The following is a 16296-nucleotide window of genomic DNA, read 5'->3' on the forward strand; positions in this document are numbered from 1 at the left end:
CGTAGCTTTAAGGTGTTAGACGGAGAAGTTCTCATTTTGCTTCACCATTTTAAAGCAAAATCTAGACACTGCAAGGGGCACATTTACCCAAAACAGATGCTCCGCGAACAGATTCAAACTTATCTTACTTGCAATGCGCAGCAAATCATAAAGCAAAGTTTTGGACCAGATTATGGTCTTTATCTGCGCCATAACTATATACTTGCCCGGGCCGCAAACATTGATTCACTTTCCGTCCGAGTCCCTTTCGTTCGATTGTCATCGAATTGTTTTGGGGGTGGGGGCCAACTTTTTCGCCTATCCCACTGACCGGACGGACCGCGTCGGAGCAGGTACACAGTGGCGACCGCAAAGCGAAGCGTCAGCTCCTTTGGGAACTGTCACGAGGCCGGGTTTTTGGTCGGATGCGGAAATTTGATTGAAAAAAGCAATCCCAGATATCGAATCGGTTCAAGCCGCTCTGTAGAAGGGATTGGGGCCTCCTTACCCGATCTGGTCTGCACGTATCGGCATAAATCTGTATCCGACGTGTGCGCGTGTGTGTGATCCGGTATCCGGAAACCGGAAACCGAAGGGTACCGGTGGCAGTAATCCCGCAATAAAAGGCAAATAAACTGGCAAACTTTGTGTCTGTATGGGGACTCTTCTCAAGGGAACCCCGACGGACCTTCGAGTGCAATATGTTAATCACTCGCCATTATGGAATGCTTACAAGTTGATCCCCGGTTTTATTTCCGCTAACCGATTCCTCGGAACCCCGCGGACTTCTTCACGGTACTCTCTGCCTCTACCTCCCTCCTACGCTCACTCTGCATCCCATTATGCTTGACCCTTGAACCATTGAAATCCCTTTTTTAACTTCCCTATTACCCCGGGAATGCTGACCCTTGGCGAAGCACATCCTGTGAAGAGGGAGGGGTTCTGTCTGTCAAAAGAAAAAAAAAGAAGGCAAGTCTTCCCTCCGATCGACGATTTTATGTTTGATTTGACAAATTTCCATCTCAACCACACTGACCCCCCCCCCCCCCCCCACCAAAACACCCACGGGGGGTCGTGAAGTGGGGTTTGTGAAAGCATTTGGCTATGGTTTGCATATTTTTATCTGCTTTTCCTTTCTGACGGGGAACCGAATTTCATTTCCACTATCAAAAGGCTTACCTCCCATCCCCCCCCCCCCCGGGGCGATGGTGAAACTTTTCGCCAGCATGAAAAGGATTTTCACCGAGGAGGCACGCGGATTGGTGAAGATGAAGATGCGACATGCGACCAATCATCCCTTGTCACTTCCGTCACGTTGGACGTTGGAGAGCAAGCAAAGGCGAAAGAAAAAGAAGAAAAGAGGAAAAATCGAACTCGATGAATGAAGTCGCTGATAAGTGTTTCGAGTGTTTCACCGATTTTCGATCACCCACTGGCACCCAGTGTCATCAGGCGCGCGTTTTCATAATAATGCGAAAGCGTGATAGAATCTTCCCTTTTTTTTGAACCCTTCCACTGTGGGAGGTCTTGGAAAAGGGTTTTGTCTAACGAACGAACAACCGGCTTTAGTGAAACTTTTCCAATAAAACTAACCCTGACAAGGTGGATCTACGAATTGATTGGCGGATTGGCGCATGCAAAGGATTGATCACTGATTGTGAGCCAGTGCAGGCCGCGGGGACAAATGATAAATCACATTCCACCCGCTGAAGATGATGATGATGAATGGCGAGCTTTTCGGAGGAAGTGATTATTGGACTGGAATTAGTGAGATAAATGCTGAACATTTATTAAACTTCAAACTTCACGAAGGATAGAACGCTGGATATCTTTTGGTCAGAATAGGACAAGGACTTTACGCTACAAGAAAAAAAACCGGAAGGAGGCGCACTCTATAACAAATGAATATTGTAGCTTACGACCGTACTAAGTAAGTTCCTCTCCCGTGCCTCAGATAACCGGAACCGAGACTTGTTGGAGGATAAAATACTGAACCTTAACCCCAGCGCACTGTCGAGATAGCGATGCATACCACAGCAATAACCTTGCAGTCCGTCTGCTGCTGCTGCCGCCGCTGCTCGTTGGTTTGGTCAATAAAATTCTTTGCATTTTAATAACCGCCTCCCCCGAAATGGCGAGAAAAGCAGCAGCAGACCAACGAGTTGAGATGAGACGAGACGGGACGAGGATCCGAGGATGAAAAACTTAATAATTTTTCAACGCCCCTTTCTCGCACCGTCCACCCCTTTTGTGAAGCCACATAATACAAACCTTCACCGAGCGTCCTCCGTTCAATCGCTGCCGCAACGGACGCTGCTGGTAGCATGAAAAGGAATGTCGTTCATTGAAGCGACGGCGGCGGCGCCGTGGACAGGGAAAACGGAACCCGGGAGTACGCGGAACGTGGATCCTGTTGAAGGATGAAGTGTAGTCTCATAGCCACCACCAGACCGATCATCTGCTGAAGGAGTAGCAGAAGGCAGAGACCAGTGAGAGAGAGAGACGGTTTTTACGGTTTTATAATCAACTCAGATGCTATATTTATTAATTCTTTCTCTTCCACCATCACCGCCACCATCACCACCACAACCAACGAATCTTGCTTCTTGTTTGCTTCTCCACTGCTTCTGCTTCTCCTTCTCCTTCTGCTGCTACTGCTTTACATTACACTTGTCTGTCACCTTGTCCAGCAGACCAGCGGACGATTACGCTCTCAGTTACATTGTTTCGGTACTCGGTTCCCGCGAGGCCCGCGGGTTCGGGCATTAAATGTTTTTTTTTTCTGATTTTTTTTCTCTTCTTTTATGTTACGAGTTTCCTCCGCTTCTTTTACCCCGTGTTTTTGGGGTTTTCCCCAGAAGTGTAAACCAATCTCATTGCTATGTACATAGTTGTTGCACATCGTTTGATGTGTTTTTTTCTGTTTTTTTTTTCGGTTGCCGGTTGGTTTAATTTTCTCCCCTTTTTTATGGTTTCCTTTTCAAGATTATTCATCTTTTTTTAATCCTTTCCACTAATCGGTCTCCATTTGCCTCTGTTTGTTTCATGTGTCTCTATATGGGTTCTTACATCTTTACTTGTGTGAGTTTCTGTGTGAGTTCGCACTGGTTTAACCGTGGTTCGCGGTTCTCAGCTTGCGGTTCAGGTTTCGCTTTAATGTAGGTTTGTGGTTTTACCAGCATATCGCGCTTTCTCGTATTTATATATATTTACAGTCACCCTTCTAGCGTTTGCCCCAAGTCTGGAGGGCTATTTGTTTTTAATTTGCAAACATCTTTTCCTCTCTCTCTCTCTTTCGCACTCGCATTCTTTCGCTTCGTTTTGCGCTTCTGGAAAAATTCATTAATCCGGTAGCCGGATATTGAAAACGAAACGAAACCGTACCACCGTACCCGGTGGCCCCCCGGGAGGATGAGATCCTCACCACCACCACCTGATCTGATTAGCTTTGGTGTGGTTTTGTGGTTGTGGAATTTCCCGCCCTTCCCCCCGCCGGCACACTTTTCCGCCCGTGTTTCGCCAATCAACATCGAATGCCGCAAATTAAGTTCTCACTCAACACACTGAAGACCGCGCGTCCTGTGCCCCCCTCTCTGGTGGGTGCGGGAAAAACCAATGCTCGAAGGCTATGCTCGCAAAAGCATAAACACAATCTCATCAATTTCGCATGGACTGGGATGGTTTTTCCTCGTTCGAGAGTGTATGTGTGTTTTTTTGTGTTGCTTTTTGTATTTTGAACTCTCTCTCTTTAGAAGAAAGAAAAAAAAGCGAACTTTCCAACCGGAAAGCCACTCAGCGACCCTTCATTTCCGCCGTTTCCCGTTGTCGGGAGGGAGTGGGCCCGGGAAAGGCGAAAGATGATTTGCTCTCCGAAGCGGTTCGAACGTTTAAACGTCTGGCGGTCGTGCGTGTGGTTTGCCCTCCCTTAGCGCCGTTCTCCTGCTCGTCTGCTGCTGAATGTTTCAACAACATCGCTTTTCACTTCAATTTCCTTCAAGCACACACACACCACAACAACAACACGCCTGGTATCGCGCCTGGTGAAGACTCAGCTGGCGCTGGCCAGTCCCAGTAGCAACAGTTTGCGGCGCGCAGAACGAGGAACGAGAGGTGAATGAGAGGAAAAACCAGACGAACCTTCGATAGGTGCTCCCGTGCTCCAATCCGGTACCAAACGTGCCAAACGTGACACCATGTTGATGGAGGAATACAATCAAGCGAACTACCAACAACATCCCATGGTATTACAAGCCAGAAAAGAGGAGAGAGCAAAAAATGGAAGGGACAACGCATCACAAGCGCCCCACAAAAACCCATCCTGCCGAGCCGAGTCTTCACCGCGTTGCGTCGTTGGGACTTGAGCCGTTCGCGCGTGACTGGAACCGGCACCAAATGTCGAAAAACCGATCAATTATTTATGCATCAATATTTCTTTAACGATATCGGCACGAGATGGGGCGAGCGTGCGTGCGTGTGTGCATGGGCATTGCTTTGTGGTTTTGCGGACGCATCTCTGGACGCGGCTTTCAGGGAAATTGATTTTCCTCGCGCCAGAAACGAAAGTTGATCTCTTGCCTTTTCCATCGAGCGGAAAGCGTGCCGATGCTTCGCAGCATTAACAGCGGCAGGAATTCCCTCACTGTTGAGCGAGCGAACAGAAAGCAGAAGAAGGCATCAGCTCCGGCCCATGAGAGGCTTAAAGGTGATCCTCTGTAACCCTTCGGTCGTGCCGGAAGGACGGAAAGGAGCAGAGAAAGGAGCGCCCGCGCGCAAAAAAAAGCAAAACAGGATGTTGATGGCAACGAAATAATTGGCAACAATTTCCATCCCCGCACGTTCCACGTGACGCACGCGATGATGATCTTCGTTCGTGCTCGCTGATGCTTTTGGGAATCTGGGGGTAGGGGTGCAATCGGTTTCCAATCCGGGTGTTCTCGTTGGTCTACCGGATCAGAACCGAAAAACCGAAGCGCTGTTTTATGAGCGCCTGGTTTTTGATTGATGATGAGCTAATCGGTGGAAAGGAAAGGGAGTTCTGCTTGGGTAATTATCATTATCACAACAAGAGGGAACGAGGGCATCATCATAACGGGGGCATCATCATCGGATAATCATCATAACGAAATCTGGGTAAACAGTTGATTGCTTTCATTAATTTCGAAATGAGTTCATAGAGTAACTGGTTAATAAAAAAATGTGAAACCAACAAAATGTAATCATGAAAAAATGGTTTCTACGTTACATAAACTTTTAGCTACAAAGTCAAATATTTGCTTCATTATGATAGTAAAACACAGCATCGAAATATTAAATCTTATTGCCAGCAACTCGCGAAACCGCAATTTAGTTATGCTTTGGAATAAACGAAAGAAAAAATATACCAACGATTTCCCAAGCATGGAAATTATTAAAAAGTTCGTCAATGATTAATCAAAAAATTTAAAAAGGGAAAAAGGTGTTAATAACATTTTACAAAGCAAAACCTAATATTCAATCAATCAACCTTTGATAATTTTTTTGTAATTAAAATAGATATCTTCTGTTTTCAAAAAAGGACTGTTGCGTTCTGTTCCTCAATAATAAGATTCTTTATGTTAAATCGAACGGTTCTTAAATTTTGATTTCATCTCACTATCATCTCACTAGTAACTGATTCAATTGAGCTAATAAACATATTACGAATCTATTGAAGCGCCAGATTTTCCGACTTTAACACATAAACCACCACACACAGATACACAAACCTCACCGCTGCGGAAATATCAAGAACGGTACAGAGAATGAGACACTTTGTTCTTAAACTTAATGTAACATTTCATGTGGAATCTTTCATTTATCTTCTCGCGCCACATTTTATATATACACACGCATACACACATTCTCACACACTCTCACGGATGCAGCAGGAGGGTTTTTTTATTGCATCCATCCACGCTTCATGTACATTGGATTGCTAAAGTAGTTTGCTCTCTAAACTTCCATTCTTTTTGATTCTCCCTCATCCACTGGATCAGTATGTATCCGCACCACAATTCATCGAATTCCAACGCGATAATGCATTCCCTTCTGCTTCTACGTTACGTTTTGTCGCGTGAATTCGTTCGTTGCATCTCGAACTAATACGAACTGCTTATCGAATTATTTGCCCATTTGTCGTAACAGAAGGAAACGATCGCTTTGCTCGAGCGATCGAGCATTCTTGGCTTGTTTGCAATATCGAGGCCACGAACCCAAGGAGAAGTGATTAATAATGGGAGATGATGGAACCACATATTCGCTACACTTTCTGCTGCTGCTGATCTATGTACAGTGTCTGTCTGTGCTAGGTCGGAGAAATCGTACGAGAAATCACTATGTGCATCCGGTACCATCAACCAACCAAACCGCCAAAGGGAATGACAGAGCTTACGGGCTATCAATTTGATTGATTTATCTAGAAGTGTCCTACATTGTTACCCAAGTAAATGTTTTGTTTCGTTTCGAAACGCAGCTAAGGATTGTTGTCCCGCTTTGTTTGTGTGTTTTCTTCACTGTTGTGCCTTCACACCGTGTCCCTTTTCCCCCGCGCTTCTGCTTGGACCCCGCATGGCCCGTGTCTTTTTTTCTAAACTAATCTCTTCAATTTATATTTATATATATACTATATACCTCTTACATCGGAAAACCAACAACCGACTGGTCTGTTCCACCGGTTTCGAATGTTTAAAAACGGATGCATCAACAACAGGGACTATAGCGTTGTGTGACACACTCGATACTAGCAGCGTGCTGCTGGAAACGGAAAACGATGGATAAACGCACCGATCCGGCGGCAATAAATGATTACCGTCGATGATGCCATCGATCACGATCATGGAACAGCTTTGTTGCACTTCCCCATTCCAACTTCCCCATCGTTCACCAACACCGTTCTGGGTCCGTGTTTAGGGTTCCCTTTTACCTTAAACCTTCCAGTTATTTCTCGGGGGTTTGACTCCAAAATGTCATTGTCATTGAATGCATTGGTTAACACGCGCGCGCGCGCGCGCTTAGAGCAATCGAATCAACCGGCAATGGCAGTAAGCAATTTGAAATCAATCCTATTGCCACCAACACTATCCCCAAAAAGGACCTTTTCCATCTTCGCACTGCACTACTTAGTGCCTGATGATGCCACAAACAGTCACCTCCATGGCACCGGATGCTGTGGAGTCTGTTGCTCCAGAGAATTGCAGCCACCGGTGGCCGGGCCGGGTGTTGGTGAACGATGAACGCCGTGCCGTGAGGGTCTAGTGCCGAGAATGCCGCTGGCAATGAATAGTGGTTTATCATCTTCTACTAGCGCACCGGACGGCGATACTGTTGACATGGTCGATGCTACCGGTCGAGCGTATCAGTTCCGTCGTCGTGGTCGTCGTCGTCGTCGTAGTCGTCCACCGGGAGTAGCAGCTGCTGGTGCTGGTCCTGTTGCTACCAGTGCTGGACGGTGCTTCTTCTAATCGAGATGCCACTACTCGATTGGACCGATGCTGCCGCTGGACCACTGGCTGCTGACGCCTTACCGCCATCGGTATCGTTGTGCCACCGGCCAGCTCGGACAACTGGCGACGTACGGTGAGTAGAACGGCAAGCAGCGACGCCAGCACGACAGTCGACAGTAGCCGCCGGTCCGTGGCTGAACGGACCACGTACGATGAGGCCGAACCCGTTTGCATCGCCTCCGGATGTTCACCTGAAACAACCGCCCGAACTAATATCAGCGTTAATATACGGACGCACTACGGACACTGGACAAAGCAGGGACACTGGTCACTATGACCTCCTAGGAGGAGATCCTAGGAAGAAGGAGCGGGTAGAAGGAGCGGCTGGAGTGTGTCATCTACGACCACTTACCGTTTAGTACGTGTACGCGTACGCTGGCTACGTCGGCGTTCGAGGGTGAACACGAGTACTTGCCCGAATCGTCTAGGTCGGCATTTTGGATGAGCAGATGGGAGGTGGTGACGTCGCCCTTCTCGGTGATAACCGATACACCGCCCCGGCTCGAATCGTAGCTGATCACCTCGTCGTGATGGTACCAGAAGATGTAGGCCGGCGGTTCCGGGCTGTACTTGACGGCGCAGGTCAGGTTGATGGTGCTGCCCTTGTCCACGTGCAGGTCCGGACCACCGATTATCGTCGCCGTCGGCACTGTGGGGAGGAGAAGGGGAAGTAAAAGGCAGAGACGTGGCCATGTTAGTACCGTACTCGGAATGTGCTGCCGAGAGAGAGTCTCCAGGAAAACAATAGACAAGCGGCACAGCACCACCGTCAAGTGGTTTAGTGGCATCGTGGTGCATGGAACGGAAGGCCGTAATCGAGTAGAGATAACGCGCCACCCCCCCTCCCCGGTGGGGTAATCCTCATTCCCCACCCGGAAAACTAGCTCGACTTTTTGAAGCAATTTTATTAAGTCATCAAACGCCCTGGGGGACATCGCCTCGAGTCGTTCCAGTCCGGTTTTGGGGTGAGCGCCTGTTTGGCGACGCAATTTCAAATGCCAGGGAAGGAGACAACTCTGGTTGCTAGTGGTGGTCGGCAACTAGGCATAGTTCGCTGTGGTGGCGCTTTTATGATGCCATAGGCGAGCCGGAGTTTGTCCTTTAACGATTCATAAAGGAACGGTTCCCTCCACTCTACGTGTCTGCCGCGTGTGTGCTTGTCAGACTGCACAGCTTATTTTGGGGAACGGAATGGTACTTTTGAGGCATGTTAAAAAGCGTCCTCCCGGAAGCGTCTTTTAATGTCTTTTAAATTGTGCCAGCACCACACCACAATGGCTACACCGACACCGACAACCAACCACATTTGGTTTCACTTATCGCACGCGAGAATGAAAACCACGAGTCCGGAAGCCATGCCTTTTGGTGTGTCTTGTGTTCTTCAACGTCGTGCGTCAAAGTGTTCTACTGAAGTACCGGGCCAAATACGCCATTTTGCAATCGATTTGCCCCGAACAACAGTGTTGTGTCCCTTCCAGGGATCCTACCAGGTCTCAGGACAAATCTTTCGAACGAATTATAAGCGGGGAACCCACGTGTTTATTTGTCAAGCTTCTGATCGAGAGTCTTTTAAGAACTTTGGCAATATTTTTTACGTGCAATTCTAGATTTTTTCCAATTATTATAATATCACCCAAACATACATAACAAATGTTGCCAATATAGTCATTTAGTATATTATTCATAGCTCGCTGAAAAGTTGCAGGTGCATTTTTCAGACCGAAAGGCATTCCTGTGGAATTCAAAATGCCCCATGGTTGTAGAGACAGCTGTTTTTTTTCTTGGTGGTCAGGGTTCATTTCGATTTGATGGAAATCTGATTTTAAATCAAGGGTTGCAAAATACACCGGTTTTCCAAGGTTCTCCAGTATCTCTTCGATTTGAGGAATTGGAAATTTATAGCTGATCGTCTTACCGTTAATTTTTCTATAGTCGATGACGACACGTACTTTCCGTTTTCCGGACGCGTCCGATTTCTTTGGAACGACTCAAATTGGCTGTTGGAGGATCGGATAAATTTTTTCAACTAGCAGTTCTTTAATTTGTTCTTCCACGTTAATTTGTACATACACTTTCATTTGTATGACTTTGTGTAAACGGGATTATTATCGATAGTTACTATCTTGTGTTTAATAGCTGTGGTAGCAGTCAATTTTTCTTTAGGACGTAAGAGAACGTTTTGATATTTCAATGTGACTTCAAAGAGTTTCTCCCTTTCTAGATTTAATAGGTGGGATTAGCGATGAGCTACTAGCGGGAACTGCAATCAGATCTGTTCGCTAGCTTCGAATTGTTTCCGTTGATTCCAGGAAGAAACCAGAGGTTAAATGGATCCAATGCAGGAATGTCTAATCACACTGTCCGGTCAGCAAAACACCCTAACCACCACCCTAACCACCAACTAGCACAACACAGACCAAATCATTAAAATGGAAACAGTGGCCATCGACCACCCCGAATGCCTTCGTCAGTAGTGGTAGTGATGTTGCGGTAGATCCACGGGATAAGCATTACAATTAATTAGTGTTGGTCCCGTCCCGTCCCCTCTTTCTCATTCCAGGAGCTCCCCAGGATTTCATCGACGCAAAGCAAAGACACAACTTGGCGGCGTTGCGGAGGGCAACCGGCAACAAGTACAAACATCTGTCCCGAGGGTTCGTGTTCCTGAGGGGGCGGAAGGGAGGGAGGATGGTTCTAGAACGTTCGCATGACGTGCCGTGGACTCCCTCTGGTGGGAAACACGAGATGAAAAATGAGATTGCCGCTTATCTGGCAAGATGAATCGTAAAACGCACGAAACCGGCCGGCGGAGGAAGGACAACGGTAAGGAAAACCAACCGGACCAACGCCGATGTGGCCCCGGTGCCCGCCCTGAAACGAGGCGTGAAAAATGAAATTCTCTCACCCTTGGCTTCCTTGGAAAACGAAACCCGGGGGGAGGGCACCAAACATTACAAACAACATCAACAGCGATTCATTTCCGGACAGTTCCCTGGTCGCCAGACCTGGCGAACTGCCGGTGACCGCACCATCGGACGCATGTTTGCGCTACCGCCTGCGTTGCGCTGCGAGCTTTTTCCGGTAAAGTTCCTTCATTATCATTACACCCGTCGGTGACACTGTTTACGTTTGGGCTTTTCGCGCCGAGAATTCGACCGAGAGCGCGTTTTTCCCGCGTTTTTAGATAAGGGAAAGCGAGGAAAGCAAACAGCGAAAAGGGGGGAGCGCAATTTGAAGCGCAGATTGCGCACGAGTTTAGACAAATAAAAGGCCGCCGAACCGGCTGCTGGTGTGGACATGTTTGCAAAAGATTTATGCCAGTCTCGAGGACTTTTGTTTAGCCGCGTATCCAAATGGATAAACATTGTGCGACACGAGCGTTACACAAGGTGCTACACACCGAGGGTGTTGTGCTTATCAGCATCTTGCCAGATGAGAAATACAATTATTGGTTCGAACGATTCCGAAGCGAACGATAACACCGTTTGCATATCGCTCAAGGGAAACTCAAGTCAAACTTTGTTGCTGCTAATTCCGTGGCCCATGCCGGGGACCTCGAAAGGCTCTCCACCGTAAAGACAGGGCATCGATCAAGGTCGATCAATGGTCGACCGACCGTGCGGGAGCCCGATAAAAGCATTAAAATGGCCACGTCGCCGATTCCAATTAGTGCAACTCGTGTGGAAGGGGGAGCTAAGTGTCCTCTCCTGAATACTGCCAAATGGAAGATAGTAGATAGTCGACAGCCAGATCGCTGACTCGTTACTCAGCACTAGCTCAATTACTCCGGTTCTGGGTTGCATCTTTTGGGCCACTGGTAACTCACTGGTTCTGGTACTTTCGTTGTACTTTTCGGGCTTCGGATCGGAAGTTTGTCGCTGTCACAATGCACACTGGGCTCGGATCCTCACCCCAAATCCACTCGAAACTTCTTCTTTTCGTCGTTCGTGCACGTCCGTAGTTTTGTCGGGAAGTCGGTGCAGAAGCGCTTTCGTTTCTCCTTTTGTCCAAGAAGAACCAAGAACCATTTCCATGTTAATTAATCGAACACTAATGCTTTTACCGGATTTAGCTTTTCCTGTTCCGCTTTCGCACCGTCGTATCGCGGCGCTCTCGAGGCAATGGTGGCAAAGGGGGATTATGCTTTCAAAGAGCTCCGTGAACTGAACGCTCTCTCTCGGAATTAGCTTCCATTCGGTGGCAGTTCCTCCGTCCAGTGAACCCAAAAAACCGAAAAGCGATGAAAGGCACCCTCTAGTAAAACCCCTCCCATGGGAATTGGCCAGAGAAATGTAAGACGAACTGCAACGACGACGACGACGACGACGATGCCGAAGATGATGATGATACCGATGATGTAACGGTAAACACGATCAATAGATAGCTGCTCGGGATCCCCGGGCACCGCGAAACCATCTGCTGGTCAGCAAATGGCGAAGACCGCATCCCTTAGAAAAAAAAGGGACTCCACCGGATTCGCAAAGGATTTTCCGCTCGATCGCTCTCGGTGTTCAACTCGGTGCCCGTGCACACTTCAACCGGAGGAAAACCGGTGCCCGTGTGTCCGGGGTGGTGCCGCGGGGATCCGTGTGATGGATTTATTACGCTTCTTTCAAATTAGCACAAATCCGGTCCCAAGGAAGCGGCGGAGGTTGCAAAAGCAAAAGGGGTTCTCCTCCGGATTCTGGGAAGCGAACTCGAACAAAAAAAAAAGAAGCAGGATTCCCCCATTTTCGTGGCACATTTGCTCGTATGTTGGAATGGCGTCGGCCCCCCGGGCAGACCCCGGGATGGTTTCCCTTTTCCCCGATGTGTCGGGTTGTTTTTCGGGCGAAATGAAACTTTTCTTTGCATTTTAAAGCAGGTTTTATGCTCGCTCCCGTGCACTCGTTCGTTCGCTCGTGGGAGGAGGATTAATTGAAAAAATGGCCAACCTTTGGTGTGGAAGGAGGATATTGCTTTCCTCGCAAAAAAAAAACCGGTCCAGTGAAGAGTTTTAATGTTTGTGCGGATTCCCATGCCCGGAAGTGCATTAATCCTATAAACCGATACCCATCCCCATTTGCTACTTTAGCAAAAAGCTATTGCATAAAAAGATGCTACGTATACGGTGGCAACTTTTGTTTATGGTAAATTGCCATTTGCTTAGCGTAAACTGTCATCTGCCTCGTTGCAATTTACAAATGTAAAGCGGAATGGCAAGCTAATGAATAATCTCATCTAGCTCCGTAATAGCCATAAATATGATGAAATTGTGAGGATTAAAAACCATATTTGACAAATAATTTCAAGCAATTTTCCTGCCATACTTTATCAGTAAGAGGTCGCTCCGGAAGACGGAAAAACAAAAACTCGTCATAAAACCAAATAAATGTACACACGAACCGGCATCGAAATGGACTGAAAGGATTAAATGAAATCACCATCAAAAGGGAGGTTGTCCTTCGGCATGTTTGCAGTTCCGTTTACATTCCCGCATTTACTCCGACCCACATTGACACAAGCAGGAAAGTAGTTGTCCCGCAAACATTCCCGAAACACTATTACCACCACTTCCTGCCAAACATCCACTAGAGAGAGAGAGAGAGAGACTGGTGCAATGAGGGTGCAACTCTTGGAGCGAATCCGAGCGTCGGCACTTGCAGCGTTATAGTTTTGGCAGTAAGAGGAAAAGTTAAATGCTTCCCGGTGTCAGCGATGCTCCGTCGCTGGGTGCTCGTCGTGCACCAGAGTTCCTCCATTTTGCTACCTATGCGCACAGGTTGAATGTCAAACAACGGCAGCAACAGCATCAGGAACAACAGCGACATAAACCAAAGTTAACCATCGTTCTCTCTTTCCCTGGCGAACAGTGGAGCAGTGAGCAGTGGCGGAGGGAACATACCACTTGTAGGGGACAGGAATTTTTGTGTGTGTGTTTTTTTTATGATTATCATTATCACCGCTTTTGATTTACCGTACAACACTCGGTCTGTGTGTCAGGCAACGGGCATTTAACACTCCAGGATTCCGCAACCGGTAGATGATGATGAGACTGTTGATGATGATGCTGGTGTGTACCCGCGCATGTGTGTGTGTTTGTGTGTAAAGAGTTCCTGCCACACTGTGTCATAAACCGTGCACAACCCTCTCAAAATGCAAAAAACGGAAAAATGTAAATTGTAGGCAACTGACACAGCAGCAGGCAGCTGGCAGGCAGCTGCTCATGAGCTGCACCTGAAGCTCGTCTTTCTCCCCAGGGACACCAGGTAGGTAAGTATAGGGTGTTAGGTGGAGAGCCGAGCCGGCGAGCATTTTGATGATGAAACGAATGTGTTTGAATTTGCATTTTCCATCTCCCCGCTGCAGCTGAAGGTGCGCCGCGAGCTCTTGAGTTTGTAACTGAAGTAACGCTCTTCAAATATTCATGCGCCCAGAGTTGAACTAAAACATACCCGCAGCAATACAAACGAAGCCAGGTTGAAGTGATTTGTGTGCACGAAAGAGAGAGAGTTTTGTGAGACAAATGGATTCGTTTTTGTAACAAATTTCCACTCTGCTCTGTTCAGAGTTGAACTTTGAGCAGCACAAGACAGACAAAACTGTCTCTTTTCCATTTCCCAGGCTCCGATCCGTGGAAATGAGCTGTTGGCCCCCCTTTCGGAACAGCATATTGCACAGTCACGGAACCTGCGTGCAACCGCGCTCAGTGGTATGCAAACACCTAGTTAGTGGTTACGCCACGAACACCACCACCGGACGCCACCATTAGGATGGAAAAATAGCGGGGCAAAAAGAAAAAAAATACGATTACAATTTCCACCAGCAGGAACAAAAGATGAGCACAAAGGGCGGCGGGACACCGTCATGTGATAACCTTGGGCGGCAAGTTGCCGGTTAGTTGGTTGGGTAACATATGCTGCACCTCGGTGCGACATGCCGGAGCGCGGGATCACGGGCATCGCTGCCGCGGTAACCGGGAATTGATTAAATCTAAACTGCATCATTTACACCTGCCCACCGGCTGGCTACGTCACTGCCGTCGCTCGTCATCGCCTGTCGTCCGCCTGTGGCCTACCACGTTACGCGGTCGCTCCGCCAGGATACGCTTCATCAGCCGCCAGCAAAACTCATTCGACCGGACGGGCATGTCACGCGGAGCGCTTGGTGGTGTGGTGCCCGTGCCCGTGCCCCTGCATTAGCCATGCTTCGGTGGCCATTTTCTTTTGCTGTGTGCGGTAACCAACCCCCTTCTCCACCGGTATGCCATTCTTCGCTTCGTTGCGTTGGTGAATGTCACTCCGCTTTGCCCAAGGGAATGAATGGAAAAAGAAGCGGAAAAACCGGCTAGCACCAACAGCTACCATGGAGCAGCATAAATGAGGTAGGCAGCCAAGGCAATGCGGTGCAGTGTTGCAGCAGCAGCAGCAGCAGCAGCAGCAGCAGCAGCAGCAGCAGGAAAGCTGGTTTAATCTGCGGTTTTGTTGCAGTCCTTGGGCCAGCTTTTGCTGCCAGGTTCGAGTTTCTTTTCTGCCTCGTCGTCGGTAGCCATTGTTACGCTGGTAACGCTACTACTGTTACCAAGCTTCATCGGAACACATCGCAGTAAGCTGTTCATTTCCCAGTTTTTTTTTCTCGTGCTGCACAGGAACGGGAGGTCCTGAATCGAGCATAACCGATACAATCACCGAAGCGACGACGGATTGGGGACGGAAGAAGCGGTGGAAGCGATTTGTAATTATAGTGGAATGTGTTAGGAATTAAAATGCAATTAAGCATTATAGGTGCATGGTGGTAGGAGGGGAGCAGGTTTCGTAGAAAATGGCGAAACAAATGCCGAAGCAAGGTAAGACAAAACCAATCCACGAACGGTGCAATGCAAATTCAAGAACAATTTGTAATCTCTTTCGTAGACAAAAGGAGAAGGGCTGCACTAGTCCGTGATGCACTGTAGTTACAGTGGAAGCCACCAGGACCGGTGGTGCATGCCACATCGTTACGTGGCACGCTTTGTTGGCGGAATAGGTTTCGCATGCATGTGGATCGGATTGGAGATGATTTCGCTCGTGTCATCCTTGGCTAGCGGGGAACGGTCTTCGTGCATGTACAAGGAGTCTGTATTGTTTTCGGAATTTTTGTTTTCACCGGAATCATCTGAGGGAATCCAATTCTCGGGAGATTTTCCGCTTTTCTTGCAATCAATGGCAGTTCATCATGATTTGAAGAACGTTCGGTGGGGTGTTCGCTAATGATGCAATTGTTATCCGGTTTTGTACAACGAAAGAGTTGCAGGTTGTTAGACATAGAAAATCAACCTGTGTCTTTAAGATTATGCTTCGTGCTTAGTGTTTATCCAAAGGCATATTACACTAAACTCTATTTTAGAATATACTAGCTGCCCCGACAGACTTCGTACTGTCCTTGATCGGTCGTGGGTTTATCGTAAACAGGAACTTTAAAATTTCAGTAGATATAATTTTATCTATTCCATAATTTGGTAGTATTCGATTTATCAATGAACCAAATCAATAGCTAGGTCCGTTAGTGATGTTGGAAATAGAGATGCGACGTGCTTGTAAATATGAGCTGGAAAGTTAACATGATGTTTGAGTTTTAAGGCTTTGCCTTCCGGGCAAAATGACGTCATTTGGAACAACGAATTATATTTTCCCAAGTATTTTTAAAAAAAGTTTGACTTTAGTATTCGGCTTGCACATAGCTCGTTAAGTTCAAATGCTCTGTATTTAACGGCATTACAATACGACACACTTGATCCATTTTTCCGGTATTCAGCTTACGATGATTTAAATAGTCACAT

The 16296-nt window shown here is 47.5% G+C and overlaps 1 protein-coding gene across 1 annotated transcript in view; it reads right to left on the minus strand.

Annotated features, from left to right (window-relative positions):
• LOC125953254 (uncharacterized) overlaps positions 1–16296 on the minus strand; it is a 104252-nt gene that overhangs the window by 11422 nt on the left and 76534 nt on the right. The window contains exons 4-5 of the mRNA XM_049682707.1: positions 7852–8148; positions 7306–7690 (exon numbers count right to left, since the gene is read on the minus strand). Of these exons, the coding sequence (XP_049538664.1) occupies positions 7306–7690; positions 7852–8148 (682 nt within the window). The remainder of the gene's footprint in view (positions 1–7305; positions 7691–7851; positions 8149–16296) is intronic.

Source organism: Anopheles darlingi, chromosome 3, assembly GCF_943734745.1.
Source record: "Anopheles darlingi chromosome 3, idAnoDarlMG_H_01, whole genome shotgun sequence".
NCBI classification, from domain to species: domain Eukaryota; kingdom Metazoa; phylum Arthropoda; class Insecta; order Diptera; family Culicidae; genus Anopheles; species Anopheles darlingi.